At 40.8% G+C, this 23,045-nt stretch overlaps 1 protein-coding gene across 1 annotated transcript in view; it reads right to left on the reverse strand.

The window, feature by feature from the left end:
• Nucleotides 1–1,995: 1,995 nt before the first annotated feature.
• The window catches only part of ANKFN1 (ankyrin repeat and fibronectin type III domain containing 1), a 59,601-nt gene continuing 38,551 nt past the window's right edge, over nucleotides 1,996–23,045 (reverse strand). Inside the window, exons 9-17 of the mRNA XM_018918961.3 lie at nucleotides 21,782–21,914; nucleotides 21,055–21,171; nucleotides 17,638–17,853; nucleotides 15,415–15,581; nucleotides 13,861–14,011; nucleotides 11,908–12,076; nucleotides 8,341–8,507; nucleotides 4,934–5,153; nucleotides 1,996–2,792 (exon numbers count right to left, since the gene is read on the reverse strand). Coding sequence (XP_018774506.3) covers nucleotides 1,996–2,792; nucleotides 4,934–5,153; nucleotides 8,341–8,507; nucleotides 11,908–12,076; nucleotides 13,861–14,011; nucleotides 15,415–15,581; nucleotides 17,638–17,853; nucleotides 21,055–21,171; nucleotides 21,782–21,914 — 2,137 coding nt within the window. The remainder of the gene's footprint in view (nucleotides 2,793–4,933; nucleotides 5,154–8,340; nucleotides 8,508–11,907; nucleotides 12,077–13,860; nucleotides 14,012–15,414; nucleotides 15,582–17,637; nucleotides 17,854–21,054; nucleotides 21,172–21,781; nucleotides 21,915–23,045) is intronic.

Genomic DNA, 23,045 nt, shown 5'->3' on the forward strand with positions numbered 1-23,045 from the left:
TTAGGAGAGCCCAGGTGAGCTGCTGAACACTGGAAAACTGTCAATTATTTTGGTTCTGCACAGGAGCCTTACATTGTTTGTCTCTCCCTGGTGAGAAGCCTTCTGCTAATAAGCAGAACCTGAAGTAACCAGTGTGAGTGCCCTCAGTGACAGTCAGACATCTCTGCTTGGCTCTGTGGTGAGTCAGGCATTCCCCATCCCCAGTTCCATACAATGTGTGCCCTTCTAGCTGCAAACGGGCACTGCCACTGCTGCTCCCCCTGCATCTTCTCACCCACAGGAATTTTCGATGTGGGTCTCATCCAAACCCTGTGGGAGTGAATGGAAGTCTTTCCATCCTCACTGTGGATCAGGTAATGAATGAGTATTTTTTGTCCAAGAAGTTAACTTCCTGCTCCCAAAAAGAGAAGTTAAAAATGTAAATCCCTTATAGAAAAATTTTGCCCTTCCTATCACTGCAAAGACTCTTCTTGGCTTCCACATACTGACCAAGCATAAAATAGTGAATAACATTTATTTTTGAATTTATGGATTGAGTTCGCAGGGATTTTAATAGCACTAGGGTTATGGAAGTGCTATTTTAATAAGGACCACAGATCATGGGCCCAAATCCTTACCTTTACCTCAAGGACTTGTAAACTCAACTATTTAACTCAAATCTCTTTATTGGGGGCCTTAGAATGTATCCACCTGGAGGCTGGAAAACTGAAAGGTAGAAGGCTACACAAACACGGAGTGAGGGAATTTAACCAGCAGGAATGTGGCCTATAAAATTAAACTTCAAGAACTGTTTAAGAAAATTAAAGCTTGTGCAACAGCTGGGGTTTCTCTACACATTAGTTCATTTCTTAGTAACTCCAGTGTTATGGTTCTTATTAATATAGATTTCATTTTTGAGATCATCTTCTGTAGTGCTTATTGTGGTTCCAAGGGACAAAATCCTGACTCACTGTAATTTGCCTTTTTACAATACAGTAAGATCCCAACCTCCTTATCACATTAGTATTTATTTGGGGCCCAAATAAAAAAAATCTTACACTCAAACTGCACCCCAAACTTCCCTAATATGAGTTGCCAGAATATCCCAGCTTCAGACATGGTGATCGAATACCCCTGGAGTTTATGGTGAATATTCAGGAATAAAAATAGGGGTGTTTCTTTCCAATGAATGTGTGAGAGTGATGCCAACGCAACAAAATGTGCTCTTGTTTGGTGGGGAAAAGAAAAGAAAAACTTTGCTTCAATCTCACATACACCCTGTATATTATTCATGTGGAACCTGGCCTCATTCTGCCGGCTCTTGACCTCAAACATCTCCTGAGCTTTTAAAATAACTTGCTACTTAAATAATTTGAAATCTAAGCTCCTGAAAAAATAATTGTGATAATTATGTCAGGCTCTGACAGCATTCAGAGATGGTGTTGATTACATTTTCTAGATATTGAAAGAATTTTCATTTCTTTAAGTGGCTAGAAACTCTGGGTTATCTGTGTTACTAGACCAGTTAGTATTTCAGCTATATCCAACCTAAATTCATTCTAGAGAAGCTGAAAAGTAAAAAAAAATTGCAGGAGGTGGTAGGAAACAAGTGAATAGACTTTTAGGACACAGTCCTAAAATAAAGTCACCAAGGATGTTACAACTTCTGGTAGCTTGCAGGCAGAACCACTCATGCTTAAATTTTGCATGCTCAGAGAAACATGGAAATGAAGACACCTGCAAAACCTGATACTCAATTGCACATTGTTATGTGGCCACTGTTATGACTCTGCAAAGCTGCAGATGCCAGTAATAATAATGCTCACTTCATGACAGATGATACCTCTGTGAGACCAGAAATCTGGTGATGAAGTCAAAAGATTAGGATTCTTTAGAGTGGCACAAGTTGCCATTTCAGGAGCTGGATTTTTACCAGTGGTTTTGAAAGTATGGCCTTTATGATCACAATGCTCATACCTCATGTGGAGTGGTGGGAAGCAGTGCAGGATTCTGGGGTTAAAGGGTGCTGCTGAAAACTTCTGGGACAGCAGAACCTGACTGTTCCTCTGGCCCTGTGATCTGTTGCATAGCACTGTGCACATCCGTGTGTTCTACAGACTCCGTGCTCATAGCCCAGGACCCACCCTCTCCATCCAGAAATGTTGTTTCATATGGCTCCACATGTATCCTGTGGACATCCTGCCTTGGTTCCTCATACTTGCCTTTGCCATCCTCTGGAAGGCTGGATGCATGAGGTACCAAAGTGCTCCGAGACCCATCGATGGGAATCATCACCTGCTCGCTGGAGGTAGGTTCTTGAGACACATCTGGAGATCTCATGAGGTGCTGGGTGTAGACACCTTCTGACAGAGAGCCCGCCTGCGTCTCGCTGTGCACTCGCAGCCAGCGGTGCTGCCGGCTGAAGTAGTTGTAATGCTGGTGTTTCCCCAACTTTTTTTTCCCTAAAAAGCCCAGTGGCTGCTTGGAGCTGGAGGACTTGTCCGTGCTTTTCAGTGTAAGCCCTGACATTGTCAGACTGCTCATCTGCTCTGTGCAACAGTCAGCACTGCTGTCCAGGGCACCACACTCTGTCAGGCCTTCCTTCAGCGCCAAGCAGGGCTTCATGTCATGGGCTTGGAGCACGTTAGGTGCACTGCCACCCAGGCCACTGCCAGCCTGCTGGGAGATGTCCTGGGATGAGGAGTAAATCAGGTCTAATTCCCTTGGGCTCAAGGCATCACTGGAGTCATAGTCGCTGTCGGTTGGGAGGAACACCTCGGAGCAGCCTTCTTCATCCGAGCAGGGCTGGGAGTCTGCAAGGAGAACTGGTTAACACTCACAGCACAGGCTCAGCAGAGACATGTCATTTGTGTGGTTTTTGTCCTAATTTTAAATCTCCAGTGCTGGAAATGTATGTGTGTTTCCTCTGTGAAATTGCCACAGTCCGAGGTGACAGCAAAGAGAGTCAGGGAGGATTTGTCAGGGAGGAGTCACAGATATGTTAGACAGGTGGTGGCAGAATTAGAAAAGAATTAATTTATTATGTTAATGATGGGGAAAAAAATTGAATTTGAACTGGGATTAAGTTCTGGGAAGATCTTTTTCTTTTATTTTGCTTTCACTAAATTTCATAGACTTATAGATTTGTGGGAGAGAAAATCTCTAATCCAGGTTCTGTTTTTATTAAAGATGTCATTGAAGTTACTCTGGATTTATATCTCTGTAATGGTGAGCGGTATGCAGCTAAAAGTGTGGTAAGAGGTTCAAGGCACAACATGGAGGTTGATAAATAAAAACTGCCCTTTTGGCCATCAGGTGCATTGCATGTTCAAATCCAAACCAGACACACAGAATTCAAATGCGAGTTTGTGGACCAAATCTCACACTGGCACTGAAATTGATGCTGTCTTGGGCTTCAGAAGGATCAATAAGATAAGGAATAGTGGCATGTGTGATAGAATATATTGATGCTCCATTGTCCTGGATAGTTTATCTTAGATTCCAGGAATTAAACATCGATTTTATACAGTGCTGACTGCTCACTTGGAGCTTGTGTAAATTGCCATAGAGGCCAGTATTAATGAATCCAGGGTGTGCAGGACAAGATAGAACTGCAGTTTACACTGTACCAGAGCCAAGGATTATTCTGTATTCATGGTCTGTAATACAGGGGAAAAACAACTCAGGGAGGGATGCTGAGAAAGAACACCACTGTATAATGGAGTGAAGCAAAGCACCAGCCTCTTCAGGCTTCTTTTCTTTTAATCTCATGAAATCTAAGCAGAATAGATTTATTAATTTTCCTTAACTGTATAAAACTGCCAATTTGAAAAAAACCCCAAATTATTATTATTACTATAATGGTCATGGCATTAACAGTTGTTTAATGTAGCATCAGTTGCTCTTTGTTTCTGCTATTTCATTTACTTGTTGCTTAAAGACAGCTCAGCAGAATGATGGTTTATTTTTTCCTCCAAAGTCCTTATTCTGTTAGCACAATGGGTGTTGCTGTTTCATTTGCTTCATCTTTATTTCCTGTGATCCATTTCTTTCATCAGTTTAATTTTCTGGCTATGCAGTGAAGTAATAATGGTCAGTGAGGTGGGTACTTATTTGTGTAATTTGTGTAAATCAAAATGCTTCTCTAAAACACTAAAACTCTGAGAGGTGTGTGAAAACAGCTGTTAAACTGGACAATTGGCACTAAAATTTGGGCTATCAAAACAAAGCAAGAGAAGCATGAGAAATAATTGCCGCAAAACAGGAAAATTGAAAGCCTGGAAAGAAAGTTGCTGTAATACCTGAGAAACAGGAGATGGCAAATGGAAACTGTGGAAAAATTTGAGTTAGATTCTGTTAAATTAATGAAAACTGTGGGGAAGAATAATAGATACATGAGTGATGAGAATGGGTCAATAGCTTTTGTTAACAACTCATGTCTCATCAGTCAAACAGAACTCTGAACGTGTGCACAATTAATCCACAGCCACCGTCAGAGCTCTGAAGAGCTTGTGATAATGTTCTTTACCACAGGCTCTGCAGCTGTAATTGGGACAAAGAGAAAGCTCCCTCCATATAAAAGAGCAGATTGTTGGTGTATGCAAAAAATGAAGCAGTCAGCTTTCACCATGGATGGATTTTACTGGAATTCTGGACATTGTGGAGAAGCCAGTGATAGCACTTGTCCCTTCCAATCTGTTCATTAAATGATCTGGAACAGTGAGGTGACAAAGTTGGCTGATGCCGAGCAGTTATTCTGAGTAGGTGAAAGTAAAAAATGATTGTAAAGATTACAGAAGGATCTCATATACTGAGTGGCAAATGATTGGTAAAATGATTGTTAAAATACCTTGACAGGTACGGAGAAAATTTACTCCTTTTATGAAAAGACATACAAGAACTGTTATAATTAAAAGTGAATTCAAAGCATACTAGGTAAAAAAAGTTCTCTTACCACTCACAGCTTTTCTCCTCTGGATTCTAGGCTCAGGAGAAGGGGGAGGTGAAGGAAGACAATCTAGATGTGAAGAGGTGGAACTCATTTTCTTTTGGGAGTGTTCTTCTGAAAGATCCACAAACTTCTTTATGGGGAGGCCTGCTGCTGGCTGCTTGTATCTTGCATACTGCAGTGCTTCTGTGATCCATCTCATGTCCCTCCAGATTTCATCAATTTGCTGTGAAAAAGAAATAGTGACAAAATACATTTAAGTATGAGTATTAATTCTACCTAAGTGTGTACTTTTTCCAGTGCCCAAGTAAGTGTGTAGTCACTGCCAAGAGAGAACAGCATGATCTCCCAAAAGAACATTCAGATTGAGGAGGTCTGAACTGATTTTGGTTAAGAGGTACCTCAATTAAGAATGTGTAGTTAGGAGGGGTAAATCCAGATCTAAAGTCTGACATGGAAAGAAAATGAAAATTTTATTTTGATGGAGTAAAAATATGATCAGTTTGTAGCACACCTGGAAGTTGGTTTGATTCTGCGCTGGAATAAAAGTGAGACTTCTGGAGCATCTTTGCAAACCCAGGTCAAAGCAATTGCTCAGGTCAGACCTAGTTTTTAAGAAAGAACATACACATGTGCAGATACATAAATGGAGAGCAGAAGCACAGCTATGAGCCAAACTGCAGTTTCTCCCTTACCATTTTAGTCTGCATACATTTTAAAAGTATAAATCTACACAAAAGCAGTTCTAAGGCATGCCTTTTGATGGCAATAAGAGACAAGTGCCTAAATCAATAGCAGGATGTAGGTTTAAGTATCTCTGCAGAGAGGAAAGATGCTGTTTAATGTGGATCTGAAGAGTGTTTTGATAATGGAACACTTTCAACATCTTTTAACATCATCTTCAAGCCATTCAAGATCTTTGATGGCTGAGCAAGTGTTGCCACCATCAAATAAGAGTAGCTGTGAGTAAATGGCCTCCTGCTGCAGTGTCCTTTCTAGAACTTCCCTCACACTTGTCCTACAGAAGGTTCTGAATGTCAGGTGAGCCTTCCTATTAATATTGCAGTGCTTGAGGGAAGCTGCTTTGCAGTTACACAAGCTGCATTCTGCAAGAATGCAGTGAGTAGTGGAAAGGCAAAAGTGAGGGGTACTCTGTGCAGTGACAATTGTCTGCTAGGGGAGTGCCAGAGGGATCAGAGTGCCAGAGGGATCAGAGAGCCTCCAGACTGATATTTGAAGACAACTTCTCTTAGCTGGAGATACTTCACAAAATGCATATTCAGAGTGTGATATTTACTCCCAAGGGATACTGTAGATGCCAGTTTTGCTGGGGTAGTTCCTGATGAGCTGTGTTGGAGGCAGGATAGCTGGGCAGCTGGATCTTGGTTTTGACCTAGTATGGCCATTTTTATGTAAAGGTGAAATCCCAACTCCAATGATGTCAGTGCAAGCCTTGCCACTGAGTTAATATGAGCTAAGAATATACATCGATAAGAATAGCAAATGGTTCAGAGATTAATTCATAATCCTGCATAATTTCAAGACTTCAGTGTAGCTCCATGAAGAGAATTCCAGTTAGCAAACATCTCACCTATTTGATTTTAGAGATTGTATACATCCTTTCTGTGATCCTCCCTCAACCCCAAACAAGAATCATCCTGTATGCAGTTTATTAAAATGCAAATCCTGTTGGTTTTCTCCCTGGTTCTGTTCTGCAGGACATTGTAATGAACGGTGGTTCTTTTACAATTTAGGAACATTTGAAGCGTTACATGACAGGAATTACAGTTTAACTTCAGTTTTAGTTTCATTGTCTGTTGATTTCTTTCCTTTCTTTGTAACATTCTGGTAAAGACTTCAAGTACCTTACATTCTGGCTGGGTTTTTTTTTTTCAGTAATTTTTACTTTTCAGTTGCCCTCTGACTCCTTTTCAGAACTGCATTTATGTAGACTCCCTTGCTCTTTACAATGTTTGGTTTGTGTAGTGACTTCAACACTGTCTTAGATCTGGGATCACACAAATGCTCTTGTGGTTTCGTGGTCACCGCTGAAGATTGTGGTATGTGGTAGGCAGAGATATTTTTGCCAATAGGTGGAATACAGCTGGTTTTCATTTGAGAGGAAACCTGACAAGCCTAATACACTGTCACAATAATTCAGCACAAAACACTGAAATTTAAAATGCTCTCCCATATTTTCCCAGCATAGATATGTGACTCAAACACTTTGGAGAAGAGGAACACAGAACTGACTATACAGTACCTGCTTATTAATATAAAAATTCTTCGGTTTTATGTGAAGGATAAAAATTTTCCAAATTCTCCTGCAGACTGCAAGAAAGCTAGATTTTCTGAGTGTGAGAATGGGGTGACTGAGAGTGGAAATACAATGGATCTTCCCTCTCTGCCCTGTTGCAAGTTGCCCAAAGCTCCAAGTGGACAAGGCAAAAGGGGGTCTGCATGCAGAACAAAGAGAAACAGAAATATGATCCTTTTGTTCATGACTATGGAGGGCCAAACATCTTGTCAATGGGATAAATGGTGTCTTGGCCCCTATTCCAACAGAGGATAGCTTGAATATTAAGAGTATAGACCTGAAAAGTTATTTGCATCTCTCTTGTAGAAAGACAGGTCAACCATGCCCATAGATATACTCTGCAAAAGTAATGAGCTTTAGCTATAAATAACCAATTGTCAAAATCATTTGCAAAAGGACAGCCTTTGCTGTGTTGCACAATGGAGTGTAGTTTAAAGAGCCCTAAGTTGAGTAGGTAAAGTCTCGATTTGGGAGCAGTAGAGGAAAATCAGGATGAACGACAGAGAATAAGCAAATTGGACAAGTATGGAAACACTGGTGATCCTCCTGCACTGGAGGACTGAAGCAGTGCCACTGCATGGTGCTGGCCAGGCTCACAGCTGCTTTTGGGGCCAGCTTGACATCTGAAATGCAGAGCTGTGTTCCTGAGTGTGATATTGTTGGTGGAGATTGTCTCCACAACCTAGTCTGAATTTTCATTTTAATTTTTTTAATTGCCACATTATTGCAGTGAAAAATTTCCCCAGCTTGTACAGACAAAAAAAACTCTTACACAAATGAATGCCCAGACATGGTGCTAGCTTACCTCACCTTAGATGGGAGGGAGTTTTACAAGCAGACTGACACATTTCTTTATAACAGTCTGGTATAACTGTCATTTGATTTTACCCATAAAAATCCTTCTATAAAAGCAACAACTAAGGAAAGCATGTTCTGGGTTTGAATTTCATAAAAACAGAATTGCACTTTTGATACAACTGCTCTTTTTATGATGTCTGTGAATAATTCTCCATTTAGATTTCAAGTTACAGACCCATGCAATTTTTAAGAAAGCCACCTTAAAATCTCCTTGGAATAGTCAGAAACAGACTATTACCTGTATGTAGTCTACAACTTGCTGGTGTCTTTGTTTGGCTGCAGCGACTTCACTGTCTGAAATTGCTTCCCTCAGGGACTGCTGGGTTTTCAGAGAGTCCAGCTCTATGACAGCAGAAAGGCGGCAATACAGGCTTATAAATTTTTCCTTGTAACAGCAAAAATGAGCTGTGAAAAGACCAAGTGCAAAGGCAAATTGTTACATTCTGGTTATGAAATATGAAATCCTTAGCTTTCAGAACACAAATTTTATTAAATATAGTAACTAACTCTGGATGGGTTTCTTTAAGCTAGAAATGAATAATGCAGGCTTCAGTTCTCTCATTTACACTGGATTTACTCTGATTTCAAAAGAGTAATTTCTAATTGCATCTAAGTGAAGGGATAATCAGGTCCTTAGTATGCAGCTCCAGAGGCTATCTTGCCCTTGATAGCTTTAATCAGAAAGGCTATTTCTGAGACTTTTATAGCTCATCATTTCTTTTATCAAGAAAGTAGTGACATGGCTTGAAAACGAAACTCATATTTAAATTTTTTCTTAAATTGAGTGTTTCAGAATAAAACAATTAAAAAAAATTTCAAGCCTGATAACTTTCTCTTGGGCTAAGTTGGCTTAAATCAGCAACTTCAATGTAAATGACTCAGCAGGAAAGGCATTGGACTGATATCACAGTTTGGGGGAAATAATTAAAACTGTTTTAGGTGTTACCACACATCATCCTCTGAACTCTCCTGCAGAAGGGTAACACAGAAAGTTCAGGCATGACCTCTTGCTTTGCGTAATTTGACTTTGGAGCAGCACAGAACTATCCTCTTTACCAGAGGTAACAGAGACAGAGTAGCTACAGTGCCATGGAGCTTTGCAAATGTCAATTTACCCGGTGTGTTAAAGGTATATTATTCCAGGACCTGCCACTGCTCAGGCAAAACTGAGCAGTTACCTTTCCAAATGGCAGTGCAGACGTACTGAAACTTGCTGAGGGAGAGCAAGTTTTCAGAAATACTTCCCCATTCATTGGTGCTGCAGTAAATGCAAATATACAGCATAATCCTGTTAGAGCAGCGAGTGCCAGTCAGATTTACTGCTGCTGCTCTCCTGGACTGGGGCAGGGCATTTTTCAGGGTGTTCCAGGTGTAAAATGCATATATTCTTCTCATAAAAATAATTTTAAAAAAGAAATAAAAACAGTGTCCCATGTCTACTTATCCCTTACAAACAACACGATTAGAATAATTGAGAAGGATTTGTTCAACTGAGAGATCCAATCACAGAAACATTTTTAGCATTAACAATAAAGGCCTAATCTGAACACAGAAATCTCACAAAAAAGAGTGAAAGAATGAATTCTACCTTCTGATTTCAGCAATGCCTAGATATTGCAGGGATCCAGTGTGAATAGTGTGTGGTCTTCCAGTACATATGCCATATGTGGTGGACTCTTGAGTGAATTACAGCTGCGGTTTCGGCTCCAGTGCTGAAGTTTTGAGCCTTTGTGGTTTTTAAGTCAGACCCTTTAATGTTACTTTAACAAATGTTACTTCAACGTAGTCTTTTGTGGTTATGCAATTATATAGTTGGTAGCCACCAGCTAATGGGGAATGGAAGCTTCTAATATTTGAGATGTGAATCACAGTCACTTTATAGAACATCAGGGATACATATAATAAGTCATATTGAAATGTCATCTGCCTTTGGCCTGAGGATTGCTTACTTAAAAAAATACTCAAAAGTAAAATTCAGCTTTCCATACTGTTTTCTCCACCATGAACTGTTTTCCCACTGCAGCAACATTGCAGAACAGAGAGGGGTGCACCAGGAATGCCTTCTGGGAGATGGCTCTGTTGCATGTTTGGTGGCACCACACCATTCCATGCAGGCTCTGTTGATTTGTCAGACTCATGCAGGCTGTGTCCCTGAAATGAGAGGCACTCCTGCCCCTGGCCTGTGTTCCACCTAATGAGAATCAAATAGTCTGCACAACCTCTAGTGAGGAGATTAATTGCATCAGAGATTAATATGCTCTGTGCATTAATTTGCATAGCAAGGCAGCAGGCCCCTCTCACCAGGAGAAATTATGTGCTCCATACTCAGAGGCCAACAGGCTTCAGGGTGGCACATCAGAAGATAAAAGTCTGGCTTTAGGGCACTGCAGCCATGGCCATGTGACCCAAAGCACTGAGCTAACTCTTACATTAGCTTTCCTTTGAAGGGGTAACTTTTCCTTGGCAGACTACAGCATGTATTGTGTGGCTGTTCCACTCATAATTGTGTGGCAGCTCAGCTGGCATCTGTCCTCTCACAGGCAGCAGAAACCCCCAGAGCTGTCACAGCACCACAGTGTGCTGTGGCTGATGTGGCCTAAATCCAGTGCTGTATTCCTGCCTGATCCAAATTAAATTTGTGTTGCTGGGTGATGGTAGGTCACGGATGAGTTGTGACTGCAGAAACACAGGCAAGGCAAGACACTCCATTAATATCTAATCCCCCAGAACATAAATGATTTGAGCGGCACTTGGCTCTGATACACAGGAGATAGGAAGGTAATGGTGTCACATAAACATCTAAGAAGGACATCACTAGGGACACAGCTGCCACTAAGGCCTTTCCTGCAGTGGCTCCTGGTGCACTGGCTCGATCAGTTTTGGCTCATATCTTTCTCTCTTCTTGAAGGCAGAGGAAAGAAAGATACCCAGTTTTACAGGCTAGAAGGAAACAGAGCAGACTGACATGGAAGGCTCAGCAGCCCTCACATTTTAATATTCTTTCTAAAAAGAACTATTAAGTCTTTATGAGCTGCTTTTATGTGGAACCTTTTCTTTTCTCTGTGGACCAAAGAAGAAGAAATGAGAAAGAGAGGACCTTGAAGCTAGAGCATCTTATGCCTTCTGTGAAACAGCTGGAAAACTCTGTTTTGGGGAATTCTTGCCCAGTCATCAATGCAGTGGAAGAAGAGAGCTGAATCTGCCACAGCATAAGATGTGCTCTCCAAAGAAAGAGATTCAAGTCCAGCGCTTGGGCATTTTTCACAACAGGCTTTTGCTGCACTACAGCAGTAGGACAGTCTCCTGTATTTTTCCAGGTATCAAAGGGAAAAAGATGCCCCTCATGTGGGAAAATGTATTCAGACCTTTCACAAAGCTGTCAGACCTTGAGTAGGACCATCTGTAATTAGGATCTGCGTAAATCCCCATTGCAGAACCAGCAATTATCCTTGTGACAACTTAGAGAGATGTTTTTTGCATCTCCTGTCACACTCCAGACTTGCTGTGTCATGTGTAATTTCTCTTGGTTCTGAGTTTTAAAGAACATCATCTTGCAAAGAAGCTTATAGCCACATAACTGTGGGCCTTGCTGTCTGCTTTGCATTTCAATAACGATGGCTACAGTGCATGCTTTAACTGCCCTGCTCCCTCTGTAACTTGTACACCGTTATAGGCAGTGTTGTTGCCAAAGCCATCATGTGATTTATTGACTCTCCACTGGGACAAGGGGGAAAACAGATACAACTTTGTGATTTTATTATAAGGAGACTGGGTTAATATTTCTAGGTGAAGCAAGCTACTATACCAAGTTCAAACATCTGAAGAGGGAGGTTAAGAAATCCTGAGTGTGGGGTGTAAGGATTATTCTGTCCTGGGGCAGTGCAGACGTCGTCTGAGGCGGGGAGCAGGAGAAGAAAGGAGACATTGTGACCCAGTTCCAACACCTCCTGTGTGTACAGACGGAAGTGCTTAGCCTGTACAGGGACACGCGCGGGGGAAGGAATAGGAGAGAATTACAACATGGCACTTATATAAACAACACCCCAAATGATATAAAACATTAAAGAAAATTTGCACAACATCAAGCTCGGAGTTTTTATAAAACGTAAATATTTGGGGGGGGGGGTGGCTAAATTTGGGTTCATGTCACTACATAAAATAAAGATTTAAAGCTGCAATGTTCCACATTAAAACAACACGCACAGGCACAACTCCCCTGAAAACAACATTTATGTTTCTTATTAGGCAGAAAATGATCACATGCCATGTGCTTTTCAAGATTATGATTGCATAATTATGTGAAAACATGAAAATGGATTCAATTAAAAACCTTTAAGATTCAATTTAGGGCTGGTTAACAGAAATATGCAGCTCTCCCTCAACACAGCACTGAAAACAAGTGCTGCAGCAAGAGAAAATGGCCCAGGCAGAAGTGGCCTGAAGCTGCTCAGAGCTGCTGTGTGCAGCCCTGCCTTCTGCCCTGGCTGTGCCCCAGTACCACTGTCCCTGCTCCTAGTTACCACAAAAATAATAAAAAATACATAAATAAATCTGTGGAATTAAAAATGCAATTCATTAACATAAAAGTTTGGTGCTGAGCCATCAGACCATTTACATCTGTGTTTAACTGCAAGGTCATGTTGATGTCTATCTCTCAGGCACAACGGATGAGCTCAGATGCTTGGCTGAGCTGCAGCCTCGAGAACATATTGCACTGTGATTTCAATATTTTAGTCCCTAACTCTAAAAGAAGAAAAAAAAAAGTTGCACAAAAGGTATAACCTCCAAGCAAATGCGGTAACATAGAGATCTGTACAGAGCCCTATTGAATTTGGGTGACTGACCACAAGGCAGCACACCATCTGTCTTAATTTTGGATTTACTTGAGTCTTACTTGGCTCTTCCCTAGCTAGAAGGTGAAGCACTGATGGATTCCTTTTTAAAAGCAAAGCCTAAACCTTTCAAAATCAAGAAATGTAGAACCAGGTTAATTTATTTTAAGACCACATCTTTCTAGCTGGACAAACAGACCTTGAAGTGAATATAAAGATGATTTACTTCTACTTTAAGACCTCTTTACCTTTGCAGACCAAAATAAAATGGAATTCATGTAAACAAGAAACAAACTTCTTAGCTTATTTTTTCATGGATCTTTCACATCATAGATTATTCTCCCTGACTTTATTTATTCACATATGTATTTCTTGTACCTAAATGTAAAGCCAGAAGCTAGACACCTCTCCTCACCCACAGAAATCTGGAGGTCTGGGACTTTGTGTTTTAGAAGGGGTGCATTCATCAATGTGCAAAAGAACAGCAAAATGCTGTGTCTTTACTGGGCCTTTCCTACAGCCTCAATCAAAACCTCCCAAAAAACTGTCACTTGCTGTTCTTGCCTGCAAAAATGCCTCTTTTTCTTTGTCAGCTTCATAAAGGTGCTCAAAACTACAACTTTAATACAAAAGTGACTATTTGGACCTGCCTGAAGTTGCACAAATAAGCTAAAAGATGAAAAAAAAAAAATAGCAGGCAGTTGAAATTTACCTCTTAATCCTTGAATGTTCACATGTCCAGGACAAGAACTGTTTTTACTAAAGATGTTCCCCCTTAAAAAAATGGAATACAAAACTTCTCTGCTTTGCTTTTCTTGCAACCCTGACATTGAATCCCTACTTTTCAGTGACAGAGTTTGTAGCTTTTCATTGTGTTCTTAAGAATGGGGTTTTAAAAAGGTGATAAATCCCACAAAGGCAAATACCTGATGCAGAGGTAGATTGATCTGTTTGAGGAGAGCTTTCACTGCTGTCTGGAGCTCATACAAGAACAATTGAGTAGGGCAGTCTGAAGTATGATCCATACTTTCCACAGATTCTGAGCCAGAAAGTGTTTGGATCCATTCCCACTCATCTCTGTATGTTGAGTCAAGTTAAAATTAGAAATATAACAACAGTTCAATGCACAAGCAGGAATTCAGTGTATGTGCATTTGGGATCTGTTGATAGTTTAATCCTCATATACCAAAACATTCTAAACTTGTGCAATCTTGATTGAACTTTGAAAAGTTTTATTTTTCTAGCACATGTAGATCAGGCTGAACATTCCTCTGGAAGTCCAATTGCCTTTGAAATATTTCAGTAAGGCTTCTCACTTCAGGTTTTCTCTTTCACATTCTTCATTCCCTATCTACCACAATATTTTAAAAACCATGCATTTGAAATTGCTACAATTAGCAGGAAGTTTGATCTCTGTGAAGGACTATCTTCTACTGACTGCAGCCAAAGAACTTCCTGCTTTCCTCCATGTGTCTCTATTTGAGACCTGATAAACATGGGAATCATAGTTCTGGATCCAATCCCTAATTCACCCTGCCTAGTATTCAGTCTTGAATAGCTGCCAGCATCAAACATTAAAAAAAAAAAAAGGGATGTACAGGAAACCCCACTACAGGACAAGTAATAGTTGTGGTATAATCTGTTCCTAAATAAAGATCTGATACTTCAAGAGTCAGGGATTGCTATAAACTCTGAAGCCTTAGCCTTTTTATTCCTTCCAACATTGTTGTTAGTATTCACTACTACATTCTGGATATCCTTGTTGTCTGTGTAAATATCCAGCTCCTTTTCCTGGTGCAAAATTCTCAGCTGGTTGCTGAAATGATACAGGATTAAAAAGCTCCAGAAAAAGGTCAATAAAATGTGTTTCCCACTGGGCAAGGACCAGGCAGTACAAACAGGGGCCTTGCCAATGGATAAGGGAAGCAGTGGACAAGGGGAAAATGGCTCTCCCAAAACACAGAAGTTTGCTGGCTGGTTGCATTTATAAATATGGTTTTCAATTCCTGTATGTTTGCTGTGGTTTAGGGTAAAAAAACCAGGTATCACACAAGAGAATAAACAGAAAAATTCCTCACACCAACACCCCATAGTCAGTGAAATCCATGGAAAGGGTGGCACTGAATCCACTGAAGGCTGAGTCAGGGCTGCAGGCTATGATCTTCTGAACAGGTTATTACCCCTGTGCAGAACTGGAATAACCATGGAATACCATCCTTAGAAACCAATGGACCCCTATCCATGTGTTCTGGATGGGTCCTCAGACTGCTGGGGACACTCAGGTGCACTGTTTAGCTCAGCAGGGCTCTCTGGGATGGCACACACTGGAGCCAAACCCTTCTGCCACACACCAGAGCCAAACCATGCTGCCACCTACAATTTTGCGATGGCAGAATTGCCTTGGCATTAACATTTGATCAATTGGTTCAAACTTAAACCAACTGTTCTCTTTCTCTCAGTCAATCTCTGTGTTCACTTACTTGGAGACGTTGCTGTTGTCTCGGATTTTGACGTGACACAGGACATTGGGCAGCCTCTGCAGCACGAGCACTTTGATCTGATCCACAGAGCTGCAGAGTTTCAGGTAACCCAGATACAAGCCGGGAGGGAGGCGCTGCTGACTTCGTTTGTGATAGGAAAGTATGTCCTGTTTTAAGGGAAACAGTCCTACATAAAAATCTCATCTTTTTTTCCACATAAGCAGAAGAGTTTGGGAGCAAAAAGCAACAAATGTTTTTACAGCCGTCGTTCCCAATGCAAAAAGCATTGAAGCACATGCTGCAGCATATGAATAATCTCTGGTAGCTCGGGTGCACTTGGACAACTTCTCACTTAAAGCCATACACAGGATCTCTAAGGTCTCTGTGTCGTGCAGGAATTGGCTCTGACAACCTGAGGTTTCAATCTTCTGCAACTGTGGTGTTTAAACTGGCTTAAATAACCCCCACCTCTGCCTCCTGTCTGATCATTTCAGTGGTGAGCCGGCTCAGGGAACTGATTCCTCTGAAAAACAACTTGGGAAAAGGAGCAGTTGTTTTCCAGCTGAGCAGTTCCCTGGTTCGGGTTTGGTTGGTGAGTGCACAGAGGGAGCAGAGCAGCACTGGGGAAGAGCTGGGAGAGAGGGGCTGCAGGATCCAGGACTGTCCCCAAGGAGATCCCTGCCCACGTTTCTCCAAAACCTGCTCTGTATCACCTGCTGTCAACAGGAAGATCTCTGTCAGCATGGGAGTTGGTAGATTGCAAAACTGAACCAGTGGCAGCGTTTTCTGAACAAATATCTTTATCAACAAATAGAGCTTAGAAGAAATAAGTATTGATGGTGAATTTGCTGAAGCCAGGAGACCTTTTTAGAGCTCTGTATAGCAGTTCTCCAAAACTACCTGAAAAATGATGTCTGCTGCCATCCATCCTGAGAAATGTGTGCTTCTGCAGTGAGTGAGGATTAAGACACCTGGCCCTATGCCTTTACTCTTGGAACCATCAAATTATCTGCCAGTGCTATGCTTGGCTCTGAGCAGTGCAATTAGACCCTCATTTTCACAAGCACTTCATGAACAAAATACCCACCTGATGATTAAACAAGTAATAGAAGAAAGGGTGGGCATTAGATAGGAATGTGTAAACCATTAGGGGAACATTTTTTCCACTAGGATCTCTGTGGAAATCTGATCAGGACTGTAGTTTGCTTTTCCTAATATAAAACTTTTGCCCAGATTGACAATTTTCTGCACCTTTAACACATTGTAATACATTAAATCTAGCTTAGATCAGGTAAGTTTTATTGTCTTTTGGAATTTTTTTAACATTCCTAAAACCTGGTAACATATATTTTGATTGCCTGTCACTTCCCAGTATGAAAAGCAGAGTCTGTGCCCCAGAAAGTGCCTCTAACTCAAAAATTAACCACAGCACTCATCTCATGGACAGTGCCAAAGAAGGGACCAAGACAATGTCTTTTCTTGTATTTTGGGTAATTGTGCAACAGTTTTATGGAGATTGGCTGCTGTTACCTACAGAAAACATGTATCAATCTTAACATGAACTGTCTCTGTGTGTTCAGAGATAATTCTTGAAGGGCTGAACCCCCACTTAGGGATGCTAACTGAGCTGAGTGTGCCAAGCAGCTTCTGAGATCAGTTCTTACCTTGGCATTTTTCTAATTGCAAGTCTAGGAGCATGTGATGCAGAAATTAAAGGAGGGTTATGGTCAGTAAAGGATTCCTTAGTGGCTACACCAGGCTCCAAGGAACCCTGAACCCCACAGAATAAGCTTATTAAGTAGAACAGTAAAGTTTAAAACCTAGATTTAGTTTTCAAGGTTGGATGGAAAAATCTTACAGAGTATAGAAATTCTAAGTGTCTGTATAGGTGCTTAAGAACATCCCAGAGAATTTTAAAGCTTTTTTATATCCCTTGCTATGAAATTCCATAGCCTGGTTTCCCGAAATTGATAGAAACTACTATTCTCTGCTAGGACTTTGAAGTAATTTCTTTAGAATCTCATGGATATTTTGCATATGAAGGATCTGATCCCAGATCCACTGGAAGTAATATAAGTCTTTGCTCTCAATGGGAGCCTTGCCATTAATTTTATTGGGCACTGGACTAAGGCCTAAAATTCTACAAGATGCTTCCAAAAATCAGGGCTCTGGCACAGGCTTTACAAAAGCAAATAACACACAGTAAGAGAAGCAAAGCACTACCTGGATTGTTATAAGCAAGATGTCTAATGCTGTTGGCTCCTCTGGAGTTGAGAGGGATTTCCTCTGGCTTTGTAGTTTGGATACCTGCATCCATTTGCCATTAAAAAATGAGTACAGACTCTCCACTTCTCTCACAGTAACTATCAGCACATTGCCATGTCGGTCCTTGATTGGCTCGTAAAAAACTCTGCCTAAATTGTGAGTTCCCAGCAAATTCTAGGAAAAAAAAAAAAAAAAGAAAGTTATTTATCACATATCAGAAGAGTATAATTTGAAACATAACTTTGTGCTCATTGACATCACTCCTGTTGCCTTCACTAAGAATGAGGCACACTATGTTTCTCAAAACCTTGCCTTACAGTCACATCATTTAGTGACAAAAGGAAATGTTTGTGTTTGTGGATTGAGTTGTCCATCCTCTGATGCATGTGGTCCAGCTTTGGTTTTCTCCAATGTTTAATGGAGAACCTCAGAAAGACTGTTATGACCCAACGTCTTTGTAAAAGGCAAATTAATTCACCTATTTACTGCACAGAAATTCACTTATTTGGGCCAAACTTCCTAGTTTTGCCCAGTCATGTAAAGATGAAGAATGTGATTTTTGAAAGCACTCATTGGTCTGCTGGTGATTCCTTTGATTTGAACTTGCTTAAGAGCTGGATGCTTATCTGAACCTTCCCACAACCAAATGTCAGAGATCATATAAAATTCTTCCTTGACCCCCAAATCACTCATAACAGACATTTAAATATATTTTTTTGCTATGTTCATTAACTATAATCTCCATTCTCTGTTCTCCATTTTAAAACTATTCAGATTATTTTCAGCAACAAAAGCAAGAGACTCTCATGTTTGTGCTGAATGTAAATAATTCTGGAGCTAAACTGTGGAGTGTATTTGTGAAGCACAGGATTTGAAGAGACACAAATCCTTTTACTTCAGATACCAAGAATGTGCTAGACAAAACAGGCAGAAACTCACAAAACTACCAAGGCAAAGCTCTCCAGGAAAATATGTGAGGATTAAAGAAAAGTAATTTAAAGAGACTCCACATAAAATACATATTTTGGTTAAAATCCCTTTCCTCACACAGTAAGGCATCTGCTTATAGGTGCAAACACACTCAACCCACTGACCAGCCACTGAAGAGATTCCCAGATGTTGTAAAGAAAAATGCATAACATTTAAAATATGCTCATTACTTTGTGATTTTTCAAGAGATCTACATTAAGCTGGACAGGGAGGAGGGCAGTGTAAAAGGAAAACTTGAATTCACAATGAAGCATATTGTATCTTTGGGGAAATGCTGTACATTAACTTAATGACATTGTAAACTGATAGATTACACTGAAATTAATTATCTGCACTTAGCAGGCAGTATTTACTTATTAACTTTAATATTATTAAATTGTTTATAAACTCTCAGTGGTCAGTACAGTGCCTGAGTTTGGGCAGTATAAGCTATTTCAGCTTTGTGCATCTCTTTCCAGGGCAGACTGTTGGGGTCTGTATAGCTCATCTCCTCTGCCTTTTTAAACTGTTCTGCCTTTTGGGGTTTGTCTCCTTCTGTGAGTGATTCTGGGTGTCTTGAGTGTACATTTTTTGCTAATCCCCATGTCTCCAGCTGGGGCAGATCCTGGCAGTAGTCCTTTGCCATGTAATGGTCACATTAATCACTGCAGCACATGAATCTGCCCAGATGAAAACAGTTCTTTATTGTCACTATGTTGTGAAAGACATTCCTGCACAGGGAATGGGGGACCTAATAATATCAATATGGGACAGATTCATGCCCTAAAAAAGTTTTGTGTCTGCTTAGCTTGTTACACCATCACTTGTGCTTTGTTTGCTTTAGTTGTCTGGTGGTAACAGCAGGCAAAGTTGCAGTCCCTGTTGTCTCAGTCTACTGATCTAGTCCCTGAGCAGCAGTGTCATCACTGATCTTTTCCATCCTGTCCTAAATTCCTGCAGAGTCAGTCTATTAACTGCCTCAATAAAAAGTATTCAACCATATAAACTTTATTGAGATCCTTCCACTGGCGGATCCCATTAGGCCACACATGGTTGGCAGCTGGGTGACAATCCCTGTGCTCCTCAGGGACCAGGCAAACAGAACAGACATTTAGGGCAATAAATTTGGCAAAACTTCAGCAGGGAATGCACCACACAGGCATCTTTGCTCTGTCTCTGTGTTTCAAGTTCTGCACTTTGCATCTCTGGTAGCCAATAGAACCACGATGCCCTGGGGATGTTGGGTATCTCCCAGGGTGGTTTTTTGTTCAAGGGGATGGAGCTGAGCTAACCAAAGGTGTGCTACCTGAGCTGAGCCAACCCCAGAGGGGGAACTTCAGCAGATAGAGTTAAAACTTCCTCTCCTGACAGCTCAAAGGACTGACAAGCAGCTGCTGCTTTACACAGGTGGTCCTCCTGCAGCAGGCTGGCTTTTTGGGGCACGCTGGGGAAATCAGTCCAGACAGGTGGCTGCCCAGGAAGGCTGCTCTCCTGCACAGCATGCTCACCAAAAGGTGTAAAACAAGCCCCACATGCATATTGTTAGCAATGCCCCACAGTGTGTGGCTCTCCCAGCTCTGCACACCAGGTCATTGTGCTGACACAGCCCTGGGGGCACGTGTGGCCAGCAGTGTCCAGCAGTGAGGATCTGCAGTAATGCCAGCAGTGCACCACAGATTTTCTGGGAAGTTTTGGTGACTTCAGCAAAAGGAAGAAGAAAGTGAGGCCTGGATATACTTTTTCCATAACAAAAATGCACACAGCTTTTCGAAAATGTATTTTCCCACAAAAGTAACTATTTTAATGAAAGTGTCTGCCTGCCATCTAGAGATTTCATGTTGTTGTGAAACCAAACTTAACCCAACTTACAAAGCTTTACAATAAAGGTAGAAATGGTCTGCTGGAGAAAGTGTAATTTCTATTTGCATAACAAGTAGTGAACTGAGACACAGAAGGATTTAAGTGACCTGTTCAATAACACTCAGGTTGCATCTGTAGCAGGGGCTGGAATAGAACAGACTTTAAGTGCTTCTTTAAGACATTAATAATTGATAATGAATAGGCCTATAAGAGGCTTTTGAGAAGCAAATATTAGGATTATATCTTTGAATTCCCAATCTGCAAACTCGCAGGCTTCTCTGCCTGGTCATTATTTACTGGTTCATATCTGTTTATTTCTTTGTCTACTTCTTTTGTTCTTTCTTCCTGTTGTTTCTTTCCTTTGTTATTCCTACTCTTCACTTCTAATATAACTCCTTCCTTCCTGGCGGGAGAGACTCGGTACCTCATTTTTCTGGAGATGAGATTGCTGCTCCAAAGAACAGTCCTAGGCACAGCTGGCAGCTCTGTCCCTTGCAGATCAGAAAGTCACTGAGCTAACAGGCAGAAACATGCCATGGGACCCACCTGTAGCTGTGCTGCTGCTGAAAGCATCTTCTGCCTGGCCTGGAGTGCTGTGGATGAGGACACAGACACAGCCATGTTCTGCCTTAGCCACCTGATGTCATCCCACATGCAAGACAACTGCAAAAACAGATCCACTTCAACCAGTTCTTGTTCTCAGCATTTGCAAAAGCAGAAGAGATACTAAAATGCAATTTGGACTTGAAAAATCAGTAGATATTGCACATTTTGTGTTTCTGCAGACGGCAATCAGCTGAGTGGATAAACATGGCACAGATACTGACTCACACACGAAGTATTCTGTAAACATCATGAACTTGTTTCAATTGATTTTGGACTGTTGTGCAAAACTGATTTACTGTTCTTTGTGGTATAAAAAAAGTAGTGTGAGACAACTTGGGTGATGGCACAACCACAATACCAAATTTTAAACCCCTGGTTATTTCTGTAGGCTCTTGCTCTGAATGTCCATAAAACCTGTAAGTACCCACAGAGCAATCACTCATCTAGGATCATTCCTTAAGAGTTAATTGTATCACTGTCAGTGGCCCAGTCAGGATTTAATCCACATGACTGGTTTTTGAAAATTGCTTTTAACATGAGTGATAAAGCATCTCCTCATTCAGCTTTTTACTGACATCATTTCATACATTCAGAGTGATGAGCTAAGGCCTATGCATTGCTAGCAACAAATTTGCAGAAGCAATAGATGAAATTAGACTCCCATTACCTTTGTGAACCACAGGAAATCCTGCATAACTGAACTACTGTGAGAGTCATCGATTTCCACAATTGGGATTTGATCTTCATTGGTTACTAACAAATTGTCTTTGTAAAAAAGTATAACAGATAAGTAGAGTCCCCTAAAGAGAGAAGGAAACACTATCAAACACCTTTCATGTCTGTTCACATCCATGCCAAATTTAGTCAAAGAATCATAGATGTTAAGTTCTGATGAGACAAAGTGAATCATCTGGTCTGAACTTCTGTATAATAGAAGGTCATGCACCTTCAGTCAGTAAATTCTGAAAAATATTTGGGAAGTTTATCACTTTAGATGATGTGAGACTACTTGAATCTAAGAGATTATGGAACTGTGCAAGCCACTGACATCAGTTTCTGTGAGAATTTTGCCACAGTACACAATGGAGGCCTTATGCCCTTTAGAAATCAGAAATTTTACTAAAACTTATCATTAATGTGCTTAGGTCTGCCCTCCTTTACTTCAGAGCAAATCTGAAGTAAGTAAGTTGAAATCAGGTGGGTTATTATGGATTTATATTGATATAATTGAGTGTAATTTGGCCAAGATATCTGCAAACCTGTTTATAGAGATCATTCCTTTCAATATTTACCCTCACAATTAGTTACATAAGTTAAATAGTTACTGCAGGGAATTTAAAGACTCTGGAGAGCTCTTCTGAAAGAATCAAAATCTTACTAAAATACAAAGAAGAAAATGCAAATTGAACACTACTGGCAATGAAAGAAGAAATAATCCAGAATAAGCAATTTCCATTTGCTAAACAAATAATCAGGGCTGAGAGTTGGGTCACAATGGGCTGCAAACCCAGCTGAGGATGTCAGAGTTCTACGTGTGTAGCTTGTTGCCAGTGGACTATTCAGGCGTTATCTGAGCTCTGTGCTTTATATTATGAATGAATAAATGTTGTAGTTTCATTAATGAGCAGCAACAGAGGCAGTGCTTTCAAACAGCTCAGTAGCTGCACTTTGGGTTTACACAGAATATTTCACTCTGTAAAAATTTGAATCCACTTCCAAAAGTAACAAGGAAAAAAATTCTATTGATTTCAGCAGGAGCTGGAGCATTCTTTTCCTGTCAGCTGCACCAGTCTTACACATCTGTGATTTTATCAGTTCATTCTGACCAATTGCTGTCTCATCAGTAGTGGCATATTCACACATATTTTTAAGGTTCTTTTCTCTAATACAGAACAACAACTGCCAAAATCCAGAATGCCTGGAACAGAGAA

This window comes from Serinus canaria, chromosome 18 (genome assembly GCF_022539315.1).
Source record: "Serinus canaria isolate serCan28SL12 chromosome 18, serCan2020, whole genome shotgun sequence".
Taxonomy (NCBI): Eukaryota; Metazoa; Chordata; class Aves; order Passeriformes; family Fringillidae; genus Serinus; species Serinus canaria.